The sequence below is a fragment of the Wyeomyia smithii genome, chromosome 1 (assembly GCF_029784165.1).
Source record: "Wyeomyia smithii strain HCP4-BCI-WySm-NY-G18 chromosome 1, ASM2978416v1, whole genome shotgun sequence".
Classification (NCBI taxonomy): domain Eukaryota; kingdom Metazoa; phylum Arthropoda; class Insecta; order Diptera; family Culicidae; genus Wyeomyia; species Wyeomyia smithii.
In genome coordinates this window covers 106934050-106961448 of record NC_073694.1, presented here as the reverse complement: position 1 = coordinate 106961448, position 27399 = coordinate 106934050, and the positions used below count along the sequence as shown (strand labels likewise).

General features: G+C 40.3%; 1 protein-coding gene and 1 long non-coding RNA gene across 9 annotated transcripts in view; both read left to right on the top strand.

The window, feature by feature from the left end:
- The window catches only part of LOC129718464 (uncharacterized), a 40753-nt gene extending 17275 nt beyond the window's left edge, over positions 1 to 23478 (top strand). The window contains exons 2-3 of the long non-coding RNA XR_008726907.1: positions 21510 to 22087; positions 22794 to 23478. This is a non-coding gene — a long non-coding RNA (uncharacterized LOC129718464). The remainder of the gene's footprint in view (positions 1 to 21509; positions 22088 to 22793) is intronic.
- Positions 1 to 27399, top strand: part of LOC129718457 (syntaxin-binding protein 5) — a 1078665-nt gene that overhangs the window by 140489 nt on the left and 910777 nt on the right. For all 8 annotated transcript variants that reach the window (XM_055669251.1, XM_055669249.1, XM_055669252.1 and 5 more), the window contains one exon: positions 23824 to 23946. In XM_055669251.1, the coding sequence (XP_055525226.1) occupies positions 23824 to 23946 (123 nt within the window). The remainder of the gene's footprint in view (positions 1 to 23823; positions 23947 to 27399) is intronic.

The window sequence follows — 27399 nt, the reverse complement described above, 5'->3', positions numbered from 1 at the left end:
AATTGGCCGTTCCAGTGCTGAGAACGAGCATTTTCAGAAGACAAGTTCCGTTCCGGGCCTTTACGGGTTAATTTAGCGAATTGGGTATAACTTTCCTATCCAAGCAAACAGCAAACTCAACGAAACTATCTGAAATTGGAGACCAGAACGTTTCAAGCGAAAATTTTAAATTTAAAAATTGTTTGACATTAAATCGATAAAACTCATGCTAGGTTAGCTCCAATGAGCAGAAAAGAGAGGTGAGGAGGAGAGTGCATTTTCCTAGTATTAGTAAATGCTTCAAATGTAAACAACTAGACGAACTCAATGGTAAACTCAAATAGCTACGTCACGATTTGGAATTATCTCTGGGCAGAAGGGACACGTGCAAGTGTTAGTAGGTTTTCTCCTCACCTCTCTTTTATACTCATTGGGTTAGCTTCAGCCCAGCATATAACTTCATGTATTTATAAAAAGTGGAAGATCATTCCGTGCTCAACCATTGTCAGCAACGGACGTGCGATAGACTTACTGCGGTACTGTAACTTTGCATCGTTTAATCCGTTTTCAAGGTCGTCGCGCTTTGTGATAAAACAATACACTGCGTAGTGAGGCGAGTGAACTGTTTGCCAGCCTGTGCAAGTGTTGTTCGGTGCCAGCTAGAGTTCTACTCCGTGCGCACCCCTCCGCACCGTTCGAGTTTGCTGTTCGCTGTCGTCGGTGTCGTCGTGTGGATTGAACCAGCTGTACAGATAAGTTATGTAGTTTTAAGCAGTTTTAAGTTTATCTTTTGTTATTACTTTTTATTACTATTTGAGTAACCTAAGCATTTTGTTTGAAAGCACACGCGCTCACTTTTGTGAGCATCATAACAGAGGCGATAGACTCGTCCTCTGAACCCCCAAATAATATGCTGGAATATAAAAACCCGGCTTTGCAGCAGAGCACAAGGGTCAAGCAAAACCCGGACGATTCGTCCGGGCCTTGGGCTGTATTCTTCCGGCCGAAATATAAACCTTTAAATGTGATGCAAATTTCCAAGGATCTGGTAAAGCAGTATGAAGCTGTAACTGAGATCTTCAAAGTTCGCCCAAACAAATTGCGGGTGACAGTGTCTGATCTCGCACAAGCAAACGCGATTGTTTGCAGTGAGCTTTTTACGCGGGAGTATCGCGTATACATCTCTGCTCGCATTGTAAAGATAGACGGTGTCGTCACTGAAGCGGGTTTGACTATCGAGGACTTGTTGAGTGCTGGAGTTGGCCGGTTTAAGAACCCCAGCATTCAGCCTGTAAAGATGCTTGAGTGCAAGAGATTGCACTCGATGTCGCTCGATGGGGTCAACAAAAAATATACCCCATCAGATTCGTTTCGGGTGACGCTCGCCGGATCTGCTTTGCCCAGCTACATTGAAGTGAGCAGGGTTCGTCTACCAGTTCGCCTTTTTGTACCGCGGGTCATGAACTGCCTGAACTGTAAGCAGTTGGGTCATACGGCCACCCACTGCTGCAATAAGGTACGATGCGGTAAGTGCGGGGAGAATCAAGCGGAGGATGCCTGCGGGAAAGCTGCTGAAAAGTGCCTCTATTGCGGGGAGGCTCTGCATGAGCTGCCATCGTGCCCCGCGTACAAACTGCGCGAGGAGAAGATCAAGCGGTCTTTGAAAGAGCGCTCCAAAGGTACGATTGCTGAGATGCTCAAAAAGACCGCCGCTGCTGACCCAGTTTCCTTGAATCCCTATGACATCTTGTCTTCTGATGTGTTGGATTCTGACGATTCACCTGAGGGATTTTCTTTGGCCGATCTTGGGGAGTCTAGAAAAAGAAAAAAGCTTTCTTCTCCGAAACTTCCTAGGAAAGGAACGAAGATATCCCAAGGTGAAATGACATATCACAATATTCATTGGTTTGTGCCAACGTAAGAACCCCGATAACACTCACGGAACGCGACGAGAGACAGGACACAACACTTATTGTTCTTACAAAACATAAAAAAGGAATTTGATTTACCTTTTTAGTCGACCGGTTTCGGGCAGCGATCTTGCCCATCAGCTGGACGATGTCCGACTAGTTGCGCATAGTAGTTGTTGTTTTCTATATATCACAATTTCACCACTGTTACAGCTTCGTCAGGTGGAAGAGCGAAGAGAGTATTGAAGGATCATCCTCATTCATTAATGGATTGTCGGCGGTGGTGATGTACATTGATTCCCATGCGTTTAGGTTCGATGTTTTTCGTACATTTTTTAATAATTTTGCATTTTCCCAGTCGATGGCATGGTTTTGGGATATGGTGTGTGCTGCCACGCTCGATTCATTAGCCCGATCGTTGTCAACTGCATTCTTATGCTCTCGCAGTCGCACTTTTAATTTCCGTCGTGTTTGGCCAATGTAAACCGCGGAGCAGTTTTTGCAGGGGATTTGGTAGACACCTGATTTTTCATCCGGGGGTACTTTGTCTTTTGAATTGCACAACAGATCTTTCAAGGTGTTTTCACTTTTGTAAACAGCATAGAAATCATGTTTCTGTAGTACGGATTGGACGGGATTGGTTATTTTTGGGTAAAATGGAAGACTGATTCTATGCTGTTCTTTTTTTTCCGGTTTTAGTGTTGTGCAATTTAGCCTGTGTTTTTTCCGTTGATGTTTTCGGAGAATTTTGTTTACAAAGTCTTTGCCATACCCATTCAACTCAGCAGCTTTATGTATCCTGTTTCTCTCGGTTTCAAAATCTTTTCTGTCCATCGGTATGTTGTACAGGCGGTGTGCCATAGAATGGAATGCTGCTTGCTTCTGGGCGCCGTAATGGTTAGAGTCGGATGTTATGTATCTGTCTGTGGCTGTTGGTTTTCGGTATATTGAGAATTTCAGTGTGTTATCTCCGTTTCTCTTTATCGTCAGATCCAAGAATGGCAGTGACCCATCGGTTTCTTTCTCTACCGTAAACTTTATCGTTCTGTGACGGGAGTTCAACAACTCGAGTGTTTGTATAAGATAGCGTTCTTTCACGACTGCAAAAATATCGTCCACATAGCGTTTCCACACTCGAGGGAAGTATTTCTCGGTCGATAGTGCCACCTCAAAGTCACTCATAAAAAGGTCTGCCAAAAGTGGGGATAACTTGTTGCCCATACTGAGCCCAAATACTTGCCTGTAAAACCTCCCCCTGAACGAAAAGAAGTTTTGGTTCATACAGGCTTCGGTAATCAGCAGGTATGCTTCGATGTGATTGGGTGGTGCTTTCTTGCGTTCTAGGTGTCTGCGCAAGCTGTTCAATGCATCAGTCACTGGTACGCTGGGGAACAGAGCAGTGACATCAAATGAAACTAGAGCTTCACATCTTCTTATCTCTACATCTTTAAGATAATCCACCAGTTCTACGGAGTTTTTAACGCTCATACCATGTGTTACGGGGTAATTTTTCATTTCGTCCACCACCCATGCAGCCATTTTTTCCATCGGTGTGCAAATGTTTGACGATATAGGACGCATCGCCAGTGGACTTTTATGGATTTTTGGCAGGCAATACAAGGACGCAACTTTCGGGTTGGGGACATGAAACTTACGTTCTAATTTATCCTCTCCCATCAGACGCGCAACCTTTTGCCGAACAGTGTTAGCTTCTTCTGTCATTGTATTGAGTGGATCTTTGGGTTTCCCGTTTTTAAACTTGTACTCTTCATACGGGCCAGCAGCGATCATATCTAAAACGCGAGCATCGTAATCTTGTTTATCCATGATCACCACTGCATTCCCCTTATCCGCACGAGAGTATACAACATCACGGGCCTTAAGCTGGCGTATTGTACACCACGCATCAAAACTCAGCTGTTTATCGTTCTTCTGTGCGTGTGTTACATTCGACATACAACGTTCAACATCATGACGAATTGCTGATTTAGATGCGAAACTGTTGTACTGAATGGCACTTTCAATATTGTTTACTGTATCGGCAACAGGGGGGCACGAAGGGGAAACAGCAAAATTCAATCCCTTGTTCAACAACTCCAACTCCGGCTGTGTGAGTTGGGTGGACGATAAATTGACGACAAAATTATCGATGTGTTGTGGAGATCGCTTTGCTTTTCTTGGTGCTTGCGTTTGTGAGAGGGCCAACAATTTTTTACGGTGTCTTCTTTTCGTAGCTATGACGTGCCAACGGAGATTGCGACTTGTTCTACACATCATAGTTTGCCAACACTCTTTCTTTCCCTCCATACACTGATGAACGATACACTCTGTGGCATTATGGTAGACGGTTTGCTTAAGCAGCTCTAAGTGAAGTGAATATAGCTGTTCTTCGACTATGGATAGAGCTTTGTGTTTGAATTTTATTTCTTCTGCCAGCCAAATCTTCCTAGCACTTTTGGCGGCTTTCACACTAGATTCACTTATCACGCACGGTTTAATTTGAATAAACTTGGGGATTAAACCTCTTCTCTGACATTTTGTGAGGAATTGTATATCCAACAACAATTTTCTTTTCTTCGCAACTAATCGGCCATAAAGGCGAAAGCACCCCAGGTTGTAGCCTTCATATCACAATATTCATTGGTTTGTGCCAACTTAAGAACCCCGATAACACTCACGGAACGCGACGAGGGACAGGACACAACACTTATTGTTCTAACAAAACATAAAAAAGAAATTTGATTTACCTTTTTAGTCGACCGGTTTCGGGCAGCGATCTTGCCCATCAGCTGGACGATGTCCGACTAGTTGCGCATAGTAGTTGTTGTTTTCTATATATCACAATTTCACCACTGTTACAGCTTCGTCAGGTGGAAGAGCGAAGAGAGTATTGGGGGATCATCCTCATTCATTAATGGATTGTCGGCGGTGGTGATGTACATTGATTCCCATGCGTTTAGGTTCGATGTTTTTCGTACATTTTTTAATAATTTTGCATTTTCCCAGTCGATGGCATGGTTTTGGGATATGGTGTGTGCTGCCACGCTCGATTCATTAGCCCGATCGTTGTCAACTGCATTCTTATGCTCTCGCAGTCGCACTTTTAATTTCCGTCGTGTTTGGCCAATGTAAACCGCGGAGCAGTTTTTGCAGGGGATTTGGTAGACACCTGATTTTTCATCCGGGGGTACTTTGTCTTTTGAATTGCACAACAGATCTTTTAAGGTGTTTTCACTTTTGTAAACAGCATAGAAATCATGTTTCTGTAGTACGGTTTTGACGGGATTGGTTATTTTTGGGTAAAATGGAAGACTGATTCTATGCTGTTCTTCTTTTTCCGGTTTTAGTGTTGTGCAATTTAGCCTGTGTTTTTTCCGTTGATGTTTTCGGAGAATTTTGTTTACAAAGAGCTAAAGCTGCTGAGTTGAATGGGTATGGCAAAGACTTTGTGAACAAAATTCTCCGAAAACATCAACGGAAAAAACACAGGCTAAATTGCACAACACTAAAACCGGAAAAAGAAGAACAGCATAGAATCAGTCTTCCATTTTACCCAAAAATAACCAATCCCGTCCAATCCGTACTACAGAAACATGATTTCTATGCTGTTTACAAAAGTGAAAACACCTTGAAAGATCTGTTGTGCAATTCAAAAGACAAAGTACCCCCGGATGAAAAATCAGGTGTCTACCAAATCCCCTGCAAAAACTGCTCCGCGGTTTACATTGGCCAAACACGACGGAAATCAAAAGTGCGACTGCGAGAGCATAAGAATGCAGTTGACAACGATCGGGCTAATGAATCGAGCGTGGCAGCACACACCATATCCCAAAACCATGCCATCGACTGGGAAAATGCAAAATTATTAAAAAATGTACGGAAAACATCGAACCTAAACGCATGGGAATCAATGTACATCACCACCGCCGACAATCCATTAATGAATGAGGATGATCCCCCAATACTCTCTTCGCTCTTCCACCTGACGAAGCTGTAACAGTGGTGAAATTGTGATATATAGAAAACAACAACTACTATGCGCAACTAGTCGGACATCGTCCAGCTGATGGGCAAGATCGCTGCCCGAAACCGGTCGACTAAAAAGGTTAATCAAATTCCTTTTTTATGTTTTGTAAGAACAATAAGTGTTGTGTCCTGTCTCTCGTCGCGTTCCGTGAGTGTTATCGGGGTTCTTACGTTGGCACAAACCAATGAATATTGTGATATGAAGGCTACAACCTGGAGGTGCTTTCGCCTTTATGGCCGATTAGTTGCGAAGAAAAGAAAATTGTTGTTGGATATACAATTCCTCACAAAATGTCAGAGAAGAGGTTTAATCCCCAAGTTTATTCAAATTAAACCGTGCGTGATAAGTGAATCTAGTGTCAAAGCCGCCAAAAGTGCTAGGAAGATTTGGCTGGCAGAAGAAATAAAATTCAAACACAAAGCTCTATCCATAGTCGAAGAACAGTTATATTCACTTCACTCAGAGCTGCTTAAGCAAACCGTCTACCATAATGCCACAGAGTGTATCGTTCATCAGTGTATGGAGGGAAAGAAAGAGTGTTGGCAAACTATGATGTGTAGAACAAGTCGCAATCTCCGTTGGCACGTCATAGCTACGAAAAGAAGACACCGTAAAAAATTGTTGGCCCTCTCACAAACGCAAGCACCAAGAAAAGCAAAGCGATCTCCACAACACATCGATAATTTTGTCGTCAATTTATCGTCCACCCAACTCACACAGCCGGAGTTGGAGTTGTTGAACAAGGGATTGAATTTTGCTGTTTCCCCTTCGTGCCCCCCTGTTGCCGATACAGTAAACAATATTGAAAGTGCCATTCAGTACAACAGTTTCGCATCTAAATCAGCAATTCGTCATGATGTTGAACGTTGTATGTCGAATGTAACACACGCACAGTAGAACGATAAACAGCTGAGTTTTGATGCGTGGTGTACAATACGCCAGCTTAAGGCCCGTGATGTTGTATACTCTCGTGCGGATAAGGGGAATGCAGTGGTGATCATGGATAAACAAGATTACGATGCTCGCGTTTTAGATATGATCGCTGCTGGCCCGTACGAAGAGTACAAGTTTAAAAACGGGAAACCCAAAGATCCACTCAATACAATGACAGAAGAAGCTAACACTGTTCGGCAAAAGGTTGCGCGTCTGATGGGAGAGGATAAATTAGAACGTAAGTTTCATGTCCCCAACCCGAAAGTTGCGTCCTTGTATTGCCTGCCAAAAATCCATAAAAGTCCACTGGCGATGCGTCCTATATCGTCAAACATTTGCACACCGACGGAAAAAAATGGCTGCATGGGTGGTGGACGAAATGAAAAATTACCCCGTAACACATGGTATGAGCGTTAAAAACTCCGTAGAACTGGTGGATTATCTTAAAGATGTAGAGATAAGAAGAGGTGAAGCTCTAGTTTCATTTGATGTCACTGCTCTGTTCCCCAGCGTACCAGTGACTGATGCATTGAACAGCTTGCGCAGACACCTAGAACGCAAGAAAGCACCACCCAATCACATCGAAGCATACCTGCTGATTACCGAAACCTGTATGAACCAAAACTTCTTTTCGTTCAGGGGGAGGTTTTACAGGCAAGTATTTGGGCTCAGTATGGGCAACAAGTTATCCCCACTTTTGGCAGACCTTTTTATGAGTGACTTTGAGGTGGCACTATCGACCGAGAAATACTTCCCTCGAGTGTGGAAACGCTATGTGGACGATATTTTTGCAGTCGTGAAAGAACGCTATCTTATACAAACACTCGAGTTGTTGAACTCCCGTCACAGAACGATAAAGTTTACGGTAGAGAAAGAAACCGATGGGTCACTGCCATTCTTGGATCTGACGATAAAGAGAAACGGAGATAACACACTGAAATTCTCAATATACCGAAAACCAACAGCCACAGACAGATACATAACATCCGACTCTAACCATTACGGCGCCCAGAAGCAAGCAGCATTCCATTCTATGGCACACCGCCTGTACAACATACCGATGGACAGAAAAGATTTTGAAACCGAGAGAAACAGGATACATAAAGCTGCTGAGTTGAATGGGTATGGCAAAGACTTTGTAAACAAAATTCTCCGAAAACATCAACGGAAAAAACACAGGCTAAATTGCACAACACTAAAACCGGAAAAAGAAGAACAGCATAGAATCAGTCTTCCATTTTACCCAAAAATAACCAATCCCTCCCAATCCGTACTACAGAAACATGATTTCTATGCTGTTTACAAAAGTGAAAACACCTTGAAAGATCTGTTGTGCAATTCAAAAGACAAAGTACCCCCGGATGAAAAATCAGGTGTCTACCAAATCCCCTGCAAAAACTGCTCCGCGGTTTACATTGGCCAAACACGACGGAAATTAAAAGTGCGACTGCGAGAGCATAAGAATGCAGTTGACAACGATCGGGCTAATGAATCGAGCGTGGCAGCACACACCATATCCCAAAACCATGCCATCGACTGGGAAAATGCAAAATTATTAAAAAATGTACGAAAAACATCGAACCTAAACGCATGGGAATCAATGTACATCACCACCGCCGACAATCCATTAATGAATGAGGATGATCCCCCAATACTCTCTTCGCTCTTCCACCTGACGAAGCTGTAACAGTGGTGAAATTGTGATATATAGAAAACAACAACTACTATGCGCAACTAGTCGGACATCGTCCAGCTGATGGGCAAGATCGCTGCCCGAAACCGGTCGACTAAAAAGGTTAATCAAATTCCTTTTTTATGTTTTGTAAGAACAATAAGTGTTGTGTCCTGTCTCTCGTCGCGTTACGTGAGTGAAATGACATATACGTCAAAATCGAAAAGTGCTGTTGAAAATCCGACGCAACTCCTCCGGGGTTGGCTCGCTTGAATTCTCGTAAGGAGTATCCAGCACTTCCGGGAACATCAAAAATCCCAAATGTTTCCCCTCTTTTGTCCAAGACACAGCCAGAATCTGGACTTCTGAAACTCTCAGATATCGTGGACTGGATTTTACAAACCTTCAATATCGCTGATCCCCTCAAAAGTTTTCTGTTGGCTTTTCTACCTACAGTTAAAACATTTTTGAAACAGATGACTGTAAAATGGCCCCTTCTCACTACGATTGTATCTTTCGATGGCTTATTCATCGATTAGGGTCGGAGGTTCAATCAATGCTTTACAGTGGAATTGCAGAACTATCATTCCCAAACTTGATTCTTCCAAAATTATGATTAGCAAATTAAATTTCGACGCATTTTCTCTTTGTGAAACTTGGCTCACTTCAAATACAGATCTTAGCTTCCATGCTTTCAACATTATTCGCCTTGATCGAGACACCCCTTATGGAGGAGCACTTCTAGGAATTAAGAAGTGCTATTCTTTCTATCGTATTAACCTCCCCTTGATCTCAGGTATCGAAGTCGTCGCATGTCAAATGACAATACAAGGTAAGGAGCTTTGTATTGCCACAATGTATATTCCCCCCAGAGCACAGTTTGGGTAACGGTTGCTCTTTGATATAATAGAACTCCTCCCCTCGCCACGACTAATTTTAGGAGACTTCAACTCTCATGGTGTGGCATGGGGCTCTCCTTCGAATGATAATCGCTCCTCTTTGATCTATAATCTTTGCGATGACTTTGACATGACAATTCTAAACACCGGAGAAATGACACGTATTCCAAAACTTCCAGCGCAGCCAAGCGCTCTAGATCTATCTTTATGTTCAACATCGCTACGGTTGGATTGCACATGGAAGGTAGTCCTCGATCCCCACGGTAGCGATCATTTGCCAATTTTAATAGCAATTACTAATGGTTCTACTCACACGCGATCAATTGATATTCTGTATGACCTTACACGGAATATCGATTGGAAGTTATAAGAGGAAAGGATGGCAAAAGCGGTTGAGTCGGTTCAACATCTTCCACCACTTGAAGAATACAACCTCTTCGCGGCTTGATTCTCGACGCCGCGTTGAATGCTCAAACGAAGAAATATCCCGGCGTGACGATCAAAGAACGGCCTCCCACTCCGTGGTAGGACGAAGAGTACTCTGATGTCTACACGCAAAGATCCGATGAGTTTATCGCTTATCAGCGGAACGGTATACCTGGCGACTATTTACGGTATTCGGAGCTCATCGCCAAGTTTAAAAGTTTGGCTAGAGCAAAGAAACGCGATTATTGGCGACGGTTCGTGAACGAAACTTCGAGAGAAACATCGATGAGCACTCTTTGGAACGCATCCCGAAGAATGAGAAATCGTAATGTAGTCAACGAGAGCGAAGAGTCTTCAAGTCGGTGGATATTTAATTTCGCCAGGAAAGTATGTCCGGACTCTGTTCCTGCGAAAAGTATCGTTCGCGACGCGTCTCCGGATCACGACGCTATAGAATCACCTTTCCCGATGGCAGAATTTTCAGTTGCCCTCCTCTCCTGTAACAATAACGCACCTGGGTTAGATAGAATTAAATTCAACTTGTTGAAGAATCTACCCAGGATTGCCAAGAGGCGCTTATTGAATTTATTTAATAAATTCCTGGAGCAAATTATTGTACCACAGGATTGGAGGGAGGTGAAGGTGATCGCCATCCAAAAACCGGAAAAACCAGCTTCCGATCACAACTCGTATAGGCCGATTGCAATGCTATCCTGTATTCGGAAGTTGATGGAGAAAATGATACTCCGTCGTTTAGACCATTGGGTCGAAACAAATGGTCTACTATCAGATACTCAATTTGGTTTCCGTCGTGCCAAAGGGACGAATGATTGTCTTGCGTTGCTTTCTACGGAAATTCAGCTCGCGTTCGCCCACAAAAAGCAGATGGCATCCGTGTTCTTGGACATTAACGGGGCTTCCTCAAAGAGGACACATTAGAGGCATACATGTGAAAACATCGAAAATACTCCAGCAGCCGCCAGGAGCTAATGATGAGAACACACTTTTCCGGGTCCATTATTGACTCACGTGTAGACCAAAGTACATCTGCATCGAGAACTGGAATTCCTGAAACTAGGACGGAAATTCACGAAATAGTGAATATGACGACTGGGCTGGATAGAACCAGGGATGATACAATTACGTTGGCCAACAAAATTTTTACTGAAAGTAGAGTTGAATGGGCAATAGACTCCATTGAGCCCTTCAAGTCACCTGGTAGGGACGGGATTTATCCAGTACTGCTACAGAGGGGTAAAGCAGTTTTAATACCTATTCTAACACAACTCTTTCAGTCAGGCCTAATTCTAGGTTATATTCCGAAAGCGTGGCGACAAGTACGGGTTATTTTCATCCCCAAGGTCAATAAAAGGAACAAAACATCAACAGAATCTTTTAGGCATATAAGCTTATCGTCAGTCCTTCTCAAAACAATGGAAAAAAAAATCGGTGAACACATCAAGTCATCATATTTTTCTAAAAATCCTCTCAGCAAATATCAATTTGCATATCAGGAGGGTAAATTGTCTGTAACAGCACTTCATACTATTGTTACAAAACTGGAGAAATTTTTTGCAGCGAGAGAAATTTCACTTGCGGCGTTTCTTGATATAGAAGGAGCATTTTATAATTCATCCCATGACTCAATGACGGCTGCAATGAAGAAACGTGGTTTCGACAATTACATTATTCATTGGATCACCGAGATCAAAAAGAGAAATATCAGCAAACCTTGGAAGCTCGTACATAAGTGTAAAAGCAATAAAAGGATGCCCGCAAGGAGGAGTGATATCTCCTCTATTGTGGTCGTTAACAGTTGATGATCTTCTTAAAAAAATGATAGATGAAGGGTTTGAAATAGTTGGGTTCGCTGATGATATAGTCATAATTGTTCGTGGCAAGTATGACGATATCATCGCTAACCGAATGCAAACTGCCCTAAACATTGTTCCCTCGTGGTGCGACAGGGAAGGTCTAAATGTAAATCCTTCAAAAACTACTATCGTTCCATTTACACGAAGGAGAAAAGTTATGCTAAATAATATAAGATTGAAAGGTGAGCTCTTGGAACTCTCAGACAACGTCAAATATCTCGGGGTACTCTTGACAAAAAACTTAACTGGAATACACATCTAGAGCAAGTAATAGGCAAAGCCACAAATACTCTATGGATATGTAATAAAACTTTTGGTAAACAATGGGGACTAAAACCGAAATGATCCATTGGATTTATTCGGCTATTGTGAGACCCAGAATTACCTACGCTTCACTGGTCTGGTGGCCAAAAACAAAAGAAAGAGGTGCTCAAGATAAGTTGGAAAAACTTCAACGGCTAGCTACTCTCTCAATAACGGGTGCAATGAGAAGTACACCAACCAAGGCATTGGAAGCTTTACTCTTCATGCTTCCACTGCATCAGTTTATACAATTAGAAGCAGAAAAGAGTGCTTTAAGGATTTAAACACTTTTAAAACTCTTTGAAGGTGACCCAACAGGTCATCTAAATATTCTAAAAACTATTCGTATCAATCCCCTAGTAACCAACAATGAAGACTGGATGGAGAAAAGATACAACTTTGAAAGAAGATATCAAATAGTTAAACCTGAGCGCGATGTTTGGGAACGCGGGGGTCCCGATCTTCGTCCGGGAACAATTGTTTTTTACACAGATGGTTCAAAAATTAACGATCGAGTGGGAGCAGGAGTAACAGGCCCAGGAGTAGATCTATCAATTCCGATGAGTCGATGGTCAACCGTTTTCCAAGCCGAAGTCCCAGCTATACTAGAATGTTCTGTTATATGCCTACGCAGGAAATACAGACACTCAAACATTTGCATCATGTCCGACAGTCAAGCAGCTTTAAATGTCTGCAACATGCACATCAAAACTTGTTTGGGAGTGTTTTCAATCACTTCAAACACTGGGTTGCAATAATCAAGTAAATTTATATTGGGTTCCTGGTCACTGTGGAATCGATGGGAACGAAAAAGCCGATGAACTTGCAAGACTTGGATCGTCTCATCAGTTTATAGGACCAGAACCTTTCTGTGGCTTATCCGCTTCTTCACTTAAAATGGAGCTGAAGGCATGGGAAATTTCGAAGGTGGAGTCCAGCTGGACAAATACTTCTATTGGTAGCCAGTCAAAGAGGTTTATAACACCGAACGATCCTATGACTAGCAAAATACTGGAGCTTTCAAAGAAAGATCCAAGCACATATACTGGTCTAATAACAGGGCATTGTCCGAGCCGTTATCACTTGAAGCTTATGAAAAAACTTCAAGATGATACGTGTCGCTTATGTGGCATGGAAAAAGAAGACTCGGAACACCTGTTATGCCGATGTCCGGCAAATATTAATAAAAGACATAAGTTCTTCAATAGGGGGCTGTTAGAACCCTCTGAAATCTGGAGAACAACTCTTAGTACGGTTATTCGCTTGATGCGAAGTGTAATACCAGACTGGACTAATGCTATTGGTCATATCATGACGGCCACTCCCAATAGTGGTACGTTATCCTGACTTAGCAAAATTCAAAAGGGCATATGGCACAAAAGATCAAAAAATTGGTCGCAGTGATAAAATAACCAACACGGAAAAAAGGGGGAGACTTCACCGACAAGGATTTTCTCCAATTTTTGGACAATTTGTTGAAAAGCACATGCATTTTGCGCATGGTGATCTGACAACATTTCGAATTAGTTACATGGGTCTTCCCCAGGGCTCATGCCTAAGCCCCCTTCTTTACCATTTATATGTAAATGACATTGATGATTGTCTGACAAATTTATGCACGATAAGCCAACGTGCGGACGACAGAGTGGTTTCTGTGACAGGAGTCAGAGCTGCCGATTTGCAAGGACCATTGCAAGATACCTTGGACAATTTGTCCACTTGGGCTCTACAGCTAGGTATCGAATTCTCCGCGGAGAAGACTGAGATAGTAGTTTTTTCTAAGAAGCGTTAGCCAGCTCGGCTCCACTTACAGCTGATGGGTGAAACGATCTCTCAAGTTTTGGTACATACATATCTTGGTATCTGGTTTGACTCTAAAGGCACCTGGGGATGTCATGTTAGGTATCTGATAAAAAAAAAGTTAAAGGGTATGTGCTTGAGTGCACAAACGTAGGCTTGACGTGGGACTATTGTGGGTGTAAAGATTTAATTCTGCCATAGCCATAGTATATAACACACACCAAACGTAAAATACCATACAAAACAATCCATAAACAAAAAAAAAAACACACACATGCTACTCACACACGCACACGCTAGTCACACACACACACACACACACGCTACTTAAACACACACACGCTACTCACACACACACAAGCTACTCACACACACAAACACACACGCTACTCACACACACACACAAACACACACGCTACTCACACACACACACACACACACACACACACACACACACATACGTTACATTCACACGTTACTCACACACACACATACGTTACTCACACACACACACGCTACTCACACACACACACACACACACGCACACACACGCACGTTACTCACACACACGCACACACACGCTACTCACACACACACACACACACGCTACTCACACACACACACACTACTCACACACACACGCTACTCACACACACACACGCTACTCACACACACACACGCTACTCACACACACACTTGGTATACGACACACTATACCTACACAAATTACTATCGGCAGCATCCAAACGGCTTCCAAGTCTTCCAATGGTCCCTTCCAACGGCTTCCAATGGTCCCCAGTGCCGATCACGTCCAGTTTCGGGCTGTATTCCAACAACGATATCTGAATTAGATTACCACTGGTGGGGTCCAACTCAGATCGAAGGGAAGCCGAACTCTTCGCTTTGACGGTCGACCAGGGAATGAGCTTCTCTCAACACGGAATGTCCTTTTATAGCGTCACTCAGTGTGAGAAACTTGGGTGATTGGGGGAAGAACCAATCACGTGGAAGCATCTCTGCTTTCTTTCTTCGTCGCTAACGTTGGGTAATGAATGCGATGCCAATTGGCTGGCATTGCTAGCCAATGACTGAATGACTGAATGCCTGAAATCATTTCGTCTATGTTTTTGAAGTCTGCGTTAGGGAAATATACCAATCGTATGAAAAATGTATGTGGATATTCGACCTTCAAACATTCCCGCAATTTTTACGGAGTAATAAGGAAATGGTAACTAAAATTATCATGTTATACAAATCTTGTATGTTTTAGCTTTCCAACGGTATATTAACTATTGAAATCGGAACAGTTGTTTAAGCGCTATTAGCATTGAAAATCTTCCATTCCGCCAAACAAAAACGTTACATGTTCAATCCAGTTTTTCCAGAATGTACCTTAGTATCGTGAAGAAAGACGTAGTCCCACGTCAAAAATGCCAACAAATAGTGAATTTTCTCCGGACAATAACCGGATCATGGTAGGGAGCCCACCCGGGAGACCTTATAAGGCTGTATAAAACAACGATATTGTCTGTGATTGAGTACGGGTGTTTTTGGTTTGCTCCGCTGAAAACACCCACTTAATCAAGCTGGAACGATTGCAGTATCGTTGTTTGCGTATTACCTAAGGTTGCATGCATTCAACCCATACGATGAGTTTGGAAGTTTTGGCGGGCGTTTTACCATTGAAAGACCGTTTCTGGGATCTGACTACTCGTATTCTCATAAAATGTAAGGTTTTGAACCCCTTGGTGATAGAAAATTTTGATAGGCTTGTTGAACTTCATTCTCAAACCCGTTTCATGACTATGTATTTTAATCACATGTCTCAAAGTATAAATCCTTCCTCTTACATCTCCAATCGTGTCAGCTTCTTAGATACTTCTGATTCTACTGTATTTTTCGATACATCCATGATGAAAGAAACTCGTGGAATCCCGGATCACTTACGCGTGCAGCAGATCCCGAAACTATTTTTTAATAAATATAGGAACATCAACTGTGACAACGCGTTCTACACTGACGGATCACTTCTCAACGGGTCCACTGGCTTCGGTATCTTCAATAACAATTTTACCGCCTCCTATAAGCTCGACAATCCTGCTTCTGTTTACGTCGCAGAATTAGCTGCAATTCAGTATACCCTTGGGATTATCGAAACAATGCCCACGGACCATTACTTCATCTTTACGGACAGTCTCAGCTCTATTGAGGCTCTTCGATCGATGAAGGATGTTAAGCATTCTCCGTATTTCCTGGGGAAAATACGGGAACATCTGAGTGCTTTTTCCGCAACATCAACCCAGATTACCTTAGCATGGGTACCTTTTCATTGTTCCATTCCGGGCAATGAGAGGGCTGACTCTCTGGCTAAGGTGGGCTCAATAAACGGTGATATTTATGAAAGACCCATTGCTTACAATGATTTTTTTGGAATTTCTCGTCAGAAGACACTCCTTAGTTGGCAGGCCTCATGGGACAAAGGGGAATTGGGGCGGTGGTTACACTCTGTCATCCCCCTGGTATCGACGAAACCGTGGTGCGGACGGTTGGATGTAAGTCGAGACTTCATTTGTGTGATGTCTAGGCTTAAGTCCAATCACTATGGGCTTGGAGCGCATCTCTCGCGTATTGGGCTCACGAATATCAATTTTCGCGTTTGTGGACAGGGATACCATGACATAGAGCATATTGTTTGGGTATGCACTGAATACTGTTGCGCCAGATCCCAACTTTTTTACTCGCTTAGGGCCCGAGGAATACAGTCCAAAGTCCCGGTGCGTGATATTCTGGGTAGGCGAGACTTACAGTACATGCAGCTCATCTACGGATTTCTGAAAGCCATCAAAGTTCCGATTTAATGGTTTTTTTTCTCTTTTTAGAATGAAAATCGCACACACAGCAAATCAAATCATCATCAATCTGAAACGCCCCATGTTGCAATATCGCTGTCAAGCAACAACCAATACGTATCCACCACTTCATCTGCTGCAACACACGAGTTAATGAACACCAGTAACAACAATCGTTGTGTAGTATTATCTTTCCAATAGTTTTTATATTATATTGAATAGTCTTAGAATAGCTTTAAGTAATGATTGTATCTCCCCTCCTCTCACCTTAAATCCCCACTAGCTCGTAGTCGGCCGCGAGAAATAAAAAAGTGCCTTCTTCCTTTCCCTTTCTAATCTAATCTTAATTAAAATTGTATCTGGCTCAGTTAAACATGCTATGTATAGTGCCGTGTCAAATATACTATTATTATTGATTAAAAAAAAGTGAAAGAGGTTGTTTACAAGATACGACCGCGAATTTAACGTAGAATTACTACAGCTTGTCTTATGTCAATAATTTTTATTTGCAATAGCTCTGGAAATACACTCGATTAGGGTTAATCAATTTGATGATGTGAAGCGGTAAGTTTTTCATATATTTTTCGTATATTATTTTTGCTTTAAAAATGCACGAAATCCGTTGGAAACTGGCTGAGCTTAGAACATTTAAAAGTGGGCAAAGTTCGTGACGCTCTCGATGCATTCGGTTTTACAATTTGTACCCCTATGTATGTTGCCTCCCAGATGGTCTCGAGGTACGATGCTGGCCTAACAAGCCAGTCGTCGTAGGTTCGAGTCTCGGCTCAGGAGAGTCTGTTAGTGTCAGTAGGATCATAGCGCTAGCCCCGCAATTGTCCTGTACACTTAACAATTGGCTGCGAAGTCTGTGTATAACAAACAGAAGGTCAAGTTCCGAACTGGAATGTAGCACCGAGGCTTTGCTTTTTAGATGTTGCCGTAAGACGTAATTCTACGTCGAAAACGCACTGATCGATGCGCTCAAGTTGACTCTGTTAAAAGAAAATAAAAAAAAATCGGATAATTAGTTCATAAATGTTTAAAATTAATTGTATTTACCAGACTATTGAACAGAGCAGTAATAGTTAATGATTTAAGCCTTGTTGAATGTTTAACCCTTGAATGCGCAATGCTGTTTTAGAAATACATTACTAATAACGTTATATATCTATTTCAATTTTATTAGAAATATAATTCATTTAATTCATGTTTTGTTTTTATTTTTGCTGTCAAAATATCGGATACGAAAAAAAAGAGGATGGACTAATTGAAATTTGATATTTTATCGTCAACTTTGTTCATGCCAACAAATGTATCATTTACATAGCAGCAGAGACAAGCGACAAAGGAGCCAGGAAATTAGTCACAACAGGTCAAACCTCGATGTAAACCGAATCATTCACAACAACCGTTTGCTGCTTTAAGTAAATTGTTTCAAATTACAATCGGCACTTCTGAGACCCACAAACTCATTCTTGAAGAAATACTGAATTTTGCACGTAGGAATTGACTACATCAATAGTGTGGCAAACACATTTTCGCTAAGAATAGGATGGTATAGTGTAGAATCGAACGTGCTATGAGCATGTAATATTTCTTTTACTAAACCGATCCTGAACACAATTTTTTAATCGATGGATGAAAATTACCTAAGGATCAATTGGAAAAGCAGCGGCTATCCAATCACGAGCCTACTTTCTACTCTGAGCCATATAGAGCTCTAATAAAAGCAACAATATAACATGTATCGTGTCGCGGTGCGCGGCTTGAAGGAAGAAAATGTTCCCGTTCTCGTGTCGAATATAAGGGTCAAATAATAACCGTCTTCTTCAAGACGTTACATCTTAAACGGTTAAAACGGACTCAGCATCGTGAGCAGAACTTGCCGAACTTATCTGTTTGTAATCGGATTTGTTTCGTATATACCACTTGTTATGCACAGTATCAACAAATCGTAATAAACATCATACTGCTGTGCATTTGCAGCAGCATCGAACCACAGTTGCAGTTTAGTAATAACCATTCATTATGCTCTTCCAAATACATTTAGTAGCCTTGAAAAAGGTGGGCTCAATAAACGGTGATATTTATGAAAGACCCATTGCTTACAATGATTTTTTTGGAATTTCTCGTCAGAAGACACTCCTTAGTTGGCAGGCCTCATGGGACAAAGGGGAATTGGGGCGGTGGTTACACTCTGTCATCCCCCTGGTATCGACGAAACCGTGGTGCGGACGGTTGGATGTAAGTCGAGACTTCATTTGTGTGATGTCTAGGCTTAAGTCCAATCACTATGGGCTTGGAGCGCATCTCTCGCGTATTGGGCTCACGAATATCAATTTTCGCGTTTGTGGACAGGGATACCATGACATAGAGCATATTGTTTGGGTATGCACTGAATACTGTTGCGCCAGATCCCAACTTTTTTACTCGCTTAGGGCCCGAGGAATACAGTCCAAAGTCCCGGTGCGTGATATTCTGGGTAGGCGAGACTTACAGTACATGCAGCTCATCTACGGATTTCTGAAAGCCATCAAAGTTCCGATTTAATGGTTTTTTTTCTCTTTTTAGAATGAAAATCGCACACACAGCAAATCAAATCATCATCAATCTGAAACGCCCCATGTTGCAATATCGCTGTCAAGCAACAACCAATACGTATCCACCACTTCATCTGCTGCAACACACGAGTTAATGAACACCAGTAACAACAATCGTTGTGTAGTATTATCTTTCCAATAGTTTTTATATTATATTGAATAGTCTTAGAATAGCTTTAAGTAATGATTGTATCTCCCCTCCTCTCACCTTAAATCCCCACTAGCTCGTAGTCGGCCGCGAGAAATAAAAAAGTGCCTTCTTCCTTTCCCTTTCTAATCTAATCTTAATTAAAATTGTATCTGGCTCAGTTAAACATGCTATGTATAGTGCCGTGTCAAATATACTATTATTATTGATTAAAAAAAAGTGAAAGAGGTTGTTTACAAGATACGACCGCGAATTTAACGTAGAATTACTACAGCTTGTCTTATGTCAATAATTTTTATTTGCAATAGCTCTGGAAATACACTCGATTAGGGTTAATCAATTTGATGATGTGAAGCGGTAAGTTTTTCATATATTTTTCGTATATTATTTTTGCTTTAAAAATGCACGAAATCCGTTGGAAACTGGCTGAGCTTAGAACATTTAAAAGTGGGCAAAGTTCGTGACGCTCTCGATGCATTCGGTTTTACAATTTGTACCCCTATGTATGTTGCCTCCCAGATGGTCTCGAGGTACGATGCTGGCCTAACAAGCCAGTCGTCGTAGGTTCGAGTCTCGGCTCAGGAGAGTCTGTTAGTGTCAGTAGGATCATAGCGCTAGCCCCGCAATTGTCCTGTACACTTAACAATTGGCTGCGAAGTCTGTGTATAACAAACAGAAGGTCAAGTTCCGAACTGGAATGTAGCACCGAGGCTTTGCTTTTTAGATGTTGCCGTAAGACGTAATTCTACGTCGAAAACGCACTGATCGATGCGCTCAAGTTGACTCTGTTAAAAGAAAATAAAAAAAAATCGGATAATTAGTTCATAAATGTTTAAAATTAATTGTATTTACCAGACTATTGAACAGAGCAGTAATAGTTAATGATTTAAGCCTTGTTGAATGTTTAACCCTTGAATGCGCAATGCTGTTTTAGAAATACATTACTAATAACGTTATATATCTATTTCAATTTTATTAGAAATATAATTCATTTAATTCATGTTTTGTTTTTATTTTTGCTGTCAAAATATCGGATACGAAAAAAAAGAGGATGGACTAATTGAAATTTGATATTTTATCGTCAACTTTGTTCATGCCAACAAATGTATCATTTACATAGCAGCAGAGACAAGCGACAAAGGAGCCAGGAAATTAGTCACAACAGGTCAAACCTCGATGTAAACCGAATCATTCACAACAACCGTTTGCTGCTTTAAGTAAATTGTTTCAAATTACAATCGGCACTTCTGAGACCCACAAACTCATTCTTGAAGAAATACTGAATTTTGCACGTAGGAATTGACTACATCAATAGTGTGGCAAACACATTTTCGCTAAGAATAGGATGGTATAGTGTAGAATCGAACGTGCTATGAGCATGTAATATTTCTTTTACTAAACCGATCCTGAACACAATTTTTTAATCGATGGATGAAAATTACCTAAGGATCAATTGGAAAAGCAGCGGCTATCCAATCACGAGCCTACTTTCTACTCTGAGCCATATAGAGCTCTAATAAAAGCAACAATATAACATGTATCGTGTCGCGGTGCGCGGCTTGAAGGAAGAAAATGTTCCCGTTCTCGTGTCGAATATAAGGGTCAAATAATAACCGTCTTCTTCAAGACGTTACATCTTAAACGGTTAAAACGGACTCAGCATCGTGAGCAGAACTTGCCGAACTTATCTGTTTGTAATCGGATTTGTTTCGTATATACCACTTGTTATGCACAGTATCAACAAATCGTAATAAACATCATACTGCTGTGCATTTGCAGCAGCATCGAACCACAGTTGCAGTTTAGTAATAACCATTCATTATGCTCTTCCAAATACATTTAGTAGCCTTGAAAAAGGCCGATTGCTGCAATTACAATTTTCATTCAATTATCGCATAAATGCTTCATGGTCAAATAGTGTGCGTTATCCGCTCTGGCATAACAAATTTTTCGGAAGTTGTTGAATGGTATAACTGGAAAAAGAGGTGTAACTTAATTATTTCCAGTTATACCATTCTACAACATTCGAAAAATTTTATTTCGTATTTCGTGATACTAATGTACAAAAAATACATCTCATTCATTGCAGTTTTTCCTCAGTTTCGTAACACGGATGTACAAAAATGATTTCTTGTGGACATTCTATCGAGCCGGACCGATAGAACTCTCATAAAGGCAACAAAATAACATGTATTGTATCGTGTTGCGCGGCTTGGAAGAGAAAAACGTTCCCGTCCCAGTGTCGCATGGAAGCAGATTGTTGCGTGTTTGATATTGCCGATGGTAGACTTGAGTATGAAGATCGAAATTCTGCTGTGATGTGAAACTATAACCGTTTTGTTTTAAGACGCAATAGCGTAAGTGCTGCGTTTCTGTTATCTGCTGCCATCCAGCACGAGAACAATTATGAATTACAACCGGCAACACTGGCAAGTTTGTTCGTTTATCATCATTTCGGATAACCATTCGCCGATGATTCTAGTTCTCCCGTTTTCTCTAGTAGAATTGCCTGCCATTTCCAATAATTCTGCAGCTACCGAAAACTCCATAACAGCCGCCAGATAGACAGGTGCTTAAGTATCAACGCGCCCAGGGCGATCAGCAAGAAATTGAAACCCGGCTTTTTTTTCTCCGTCACGATCAGCATCCAACGTTCGTGTAGTATCGGTACAGTTATGGAATGAATTATACATAAAACACAAAGCGCGTGTCAAAATCCTTTGCACAGTAACACGCAACACCGTGATGTTATACTGTTGCTTGTCTGCTATCTGCCTTTATCCACCACGTACGGAATAACTGCATATGTACAACACGCAGCCCGATCAGATAGAAAAAAAAAACAAAAGTGTAACAGAGGCTGTTAGTTTGTTATGTGAAAAACCTTTCAGGTTGTATTTTAGGTGTTAAAACAACAGAAATCATAACAAAAAATATTCTACTAATATCAAACCCATATCAAACTATGTTACTAACTATCAGCTTTCTAACAGAATCAGATAACACATAAAATAGTATATTAAAAACCATTGTTATAAACAACAGGTTTTGATAGAGACGAAAAAATTGTTAGATTTGTTTCAGAAAAACTCCATTTCTTGATTTGTTATTATAACTCATTCAGATTCAATTTTATTATCAAAAGCAAATGGGAAAAAACAAAATCGTATCGAAATATGTTATTCGGTCCGGCTCCGTCGGCTGCCAACATGAAATGAAATTAATATTTTGTGCGTTCGCCTTACGAACCAGAGACAGGAAGAAATTTGAAATAAAGGCGGAGTCTTACAACTTGTAAGACTCCGCCTTTATTACAAGTTCTTTACAATTTGTTCTGGTTCGTAAGTTACAACATAGCTCTAAGAAATATCAGGAACAGAAAGCGACCTCGAGTAAACAACAACAACAACAACAACAACAAATCGTTTACAAAGTCCGATCGGTTGTATCCGTTAGTGTCGACTGTGCTTGTGAAGATAGGTGATGATTGGTTGCTCGGTATGATTTAGACAATCGATGCTATTTATCAATTTTTCAATAGTGTATTTTAAACAATAGGTTATTTTTGTTACATACATTTAACCGCAAAAGAATTTCTTATCGGTTGATGCAAAAACCTCAAAATTTTGAAAAGAAATGACTGATATATAAGCGCTCAAAACCTGACCACTTTTCCCTGGTTGAGTTACTAGATTTTCTAATTCAGGCGCTTAACTTCGATATAGACGTTAGTCAATGTCAAAAATCTAAATCAAGAATAATGTACTTACAGTTGTAGAAAGTGTATTGAAATATAATTTTCACTTGTGCCTTGTGTCCTTGCATGTGTATAGTTTTATGAACTCAATTTATTTGATCAATTCTCTGGTTAGGGCAATTAGGTGTCATATCTGTTACAATTTATTTGTGTCATAATTTTGTGAAAAATGAACTGTGAAATGCATATTTCTAGTGATGCTTCGATTATACCACGATCGAGAAAAAATCGTGTCATATACTTGAAACATATTTTATGTTATTTGAAGCATTTGTTTTTTTTTTTTTTTTTTTTTTTTTGTATGAGGTAATATTTGTGGGCTGGGCATGTGTGTGGATGTTATGATTCAAATGTTCGGTATAGTCGTGCTACCAATAATTTGTTATATTTAGAATGAAAATAAATCCAGCAGAAACTATCAAGGTGTATTTTTTCGAAGTATTCGTGTAGATCTATTTTAACAAGTTTGAATGAGAAAGGCCGGGTCTCACCGCTAGATGGAATAATTTGGGTTTATTTAGAATTTTTTTTATACTTTTGATATGGAGCACATTAGGCCTTATTTCTACTCTTCGAGTTGATTGTACTTGTATATTCATATTTTTATGTGATAATTACATCCATATCTATTTTTTTGCCATTGCAGACCCATCTTTAGCACTTCCAACAATGTGGTTGGGTACTAGTCTTGGAGCAGTGCTGACAGTGTCCTTGAGTATACCCGAGCAAGAATCCCGCAAATCAGAAGCTGCTCAAACGTCCCTAACAGGTAATAAATTGGTTTGTTTTTTTTACCTTATAAAGGCTGAGATCTTTGATTAAAACCTTGTTGACTAGGCACAATTTATTCGGAAGGAGACAGGATCGTTGTTGCCTGCTCCGCTATTAAGTTGTACGATTTGGTGTAAACGAACCGACGCGCATTGAATTAGCCCGCTTCAACGTTATGCTGCAGCTATTATAAGCTACACAGTTTGTGGACGGCGCGTGTTTCTCAACCCGCAAAGACCCGGGACGGAACTTGTTTTTTGAAAATGCTCGTTCTCAGCACTGGAACGGCCGATTTGGGAAAACTTGGAATTTTATTCAAGGGAAATAGTAGCTCTAAGTTTTAGTAAAGGTGCCACCCCTCTGGACCTCTTCCCGTTTTTGTGAGACGCAAATATGTCTGTGATTTTTTCTACTTTTTCAAACCCGAACCCGTGGTTTCAAAGTTTGGCTGCCCTATAGGATCCCATTTCATTTGATTATAATTGAATATAGGCCACCGTTATGTATTAAATTGTTAGTGAAACAAAGAAAGTCTATTATCTCAAATATTACATGACTTATTTGAACATAACTATTGTCATACGAACGAGTTATCTCTCAAACTTACAAATAACAAACTTCATAACAATGATATGTGGCTCAAAAGTTATGGAAAGAAAAGAAGAAAAGACTATTGAAAACTATACCTACTTTGATCGATATACCGTCATGGAGAAAAAAAAACAAATACACTTGCAGTGTTGGATGATTTTTCGTATTTGTGCAGTGATTTTAATTGTTGTATGATGTTATGTTACGTCATTAAGATCTGCAGACACTCTTTTTGAAAGAAGAACGGAGAAATAACTGGAGTGTTTTCTTTGTCGGTGATTGCGAATTTTTTTTGTGTGAGTTAGTGTTTTTAAGGGGTTATATACCTTTTTAGTTTTCAAAAAAAACGAAACAATTTTTATATTATCATCTTCAAATACAACATCTTGAGAACATTTTCACAAATTTTCATAAATATCTGAGCAATAGTAAGAAAGTTAGAGCGATTTCAGCGTGCCTCGCCACGGCCGCATAAGCTAAACTTGAAACTTTACACGCGATTATCTCGGAATAGCGTTTTCCGAAAAATGACTTTACCGTGATCCTGATTGCGGGAAAACTACAGAACCGATTTCCTTCATCTTTTTTTTTAAATTTTCGTTATTATATTCGCTGGTCCTTGAACGATCGCTTTTTAAAACATACAGTTTTATTTTACCGCAAAAAAAATTTAATGCAATTTTTAGCGCTCAAAACGTGCATTTTTTGGGAAAAACGTTCCCATTTGCACTGAAAACAAAAAAAATCATAAAAGCAATCGTTCAAGGACCCGGCACACTTCTAAACTAATGAAATAATATAAGTTTTTTGATTTCGGTTGACCCGCTGAGTCTCTATCAGGATCACCGCAAACCTTTGCAAAAAAATAGCGTTTCGGGGAAACGGCCATTACTCCAGTAATAATTGGTATATCTCAAAATCAAACGTATTTTTTTGTTGTTGATAAACTGTACTTTCAGAAAAATACCCCTTTGATGCAATGAAAATGGTGCTATGCACTTAAAAATAGATTCAAACTTCCTTCATTTTTCTTGACCAAGAAGGTATGTAACCCCTTAAAGTGGCGACAAAAATAAATACACTATTGAAATATGTATACAAAACAATCCAAATTAGCTTTATTTCTCTACATATTGTTAGCAAAGTGATTTTTACGTTACAAAACTCACTTTCAAAATTTTATGGCCTGTTTTTTGTTTTGTAAAGCCATATTCAATCTTCGTGGAATGTTTACCCCCAGGTTTTCACGAGTAGAAGCTGAACTAGCATTTCACGCTGCCTGTCCGACGTTCCATAAGTCTGTTTTATTCTTTGGATGATGCTTTGCAACCTAGACTTTTCCAATCTTCCATAGAATTTCTAAAGGATTTAAATTTGGAGTCTGCGCTGATCAAACTATTAATTTTATATTTTCGTTTGAAAATCATCTTCGTGTTTTTAATACTGTATGTTTAGGATCGTTATACTGCATAGAGATCCAGCAAAGTGGCATGTTTTCTTCGGCATATGGAAGCTAAATCGACCACCTAGGTACACAGGAAACTTCATTCTACTTCAAAAGTGACACATTTTGGCAAGAACTGAATTTTCTAAAAAGTTTTTAGACTAGGGTGCAACTAAATGGCACATCGTATTTTGGTCGGATGAGTCGAAATTTAACCTTTTTGATTCAAACGGTCAGCGGCTGGTGAGAAGACCGGTGAATATTGTCTTCAAAGCACAATTAACCACGAAAGTAGTAAAATTTGGAAGTGACCACAAAACGGTGTAATACTGTTTTCTGATGCTGGTATGGAACCCATTGGTTTTTTAACATAGACTATGAATACTAACGACTGTGTAGATATTTTACGTAGCGCAATGCTTCCTTAGGCCAGGGAAAACATGCTTCTTCGTTGGAGAGTAACGATCCTAAACATACAGCATTGAAAACACGAAGATGATTTTCAAACGAAAATATAAAATTAAAAAAGTCACCAGAAATCGTTCAAAATTTTTTATAATCGGCTATTTCAACGCTGCACATCGATCATGGAATAATTCTCAAAGTAATTCCAATGGCAAAATTTTATTTAATGATTGTTTCTCAGGAAACTTTTGCCTCCGAATAGCTCTACATGTTTCTCTTCTCTAAGAAATCCGTCAACTATCGATTTGGTACTAACAGATCAAAGTCATGTATGTAGTGAATTGATCACACATGCTGATTTTGATTATGATCATCTTCCAATAGCTTTTTCTATATCACATGAGTCAGTTTTGCCTTTCTCTTGCTCTGTTTTGCCTTTCTCCTAGAAAGGTATAGCAATCACTGAAAAAACCAACGGTATAAAAGTGCTCCAAAGGGTCGAATCTCGTATATCAATCGACTTAGTTCGACGAGCTGAGCATTTTCTGTATGTGTTTGTATGTGTGTGTGTGTGACCGCTCTCCCAATCTCACTCGATTTTCCCAGAGATGGCTGCACCGATTTCAATGAATGAATTAATTGCAAATGAAAGGTCTAGTTGCCCCATAAGACCCTATTGAATTTTATTGTAATCGGATATCTAGTTTAGAGGTTATGTATCAAAATGTGAAAATTATGAAACATCAACATCTCAGAAACTACGCAACCGATTCTAACAAAATTAATTTCAAATGAACGGGCTACCTAAAAAACCCCTAACTTTTGAATTTTAAGAAGATTGAATAAGTGGTTCAGGAGTTATGGAAAGAAACGTGTTCTGGAGAATATTTAATCTCACTCGGATTATTACTTTGCCTTTGCCGGATTATTACTTTGCCTGTAATATTTAAAAATGTTAAATCCAGAAAAGAAACATATTCCGAAGAGTACATAAACTCACTCACTTTTCTC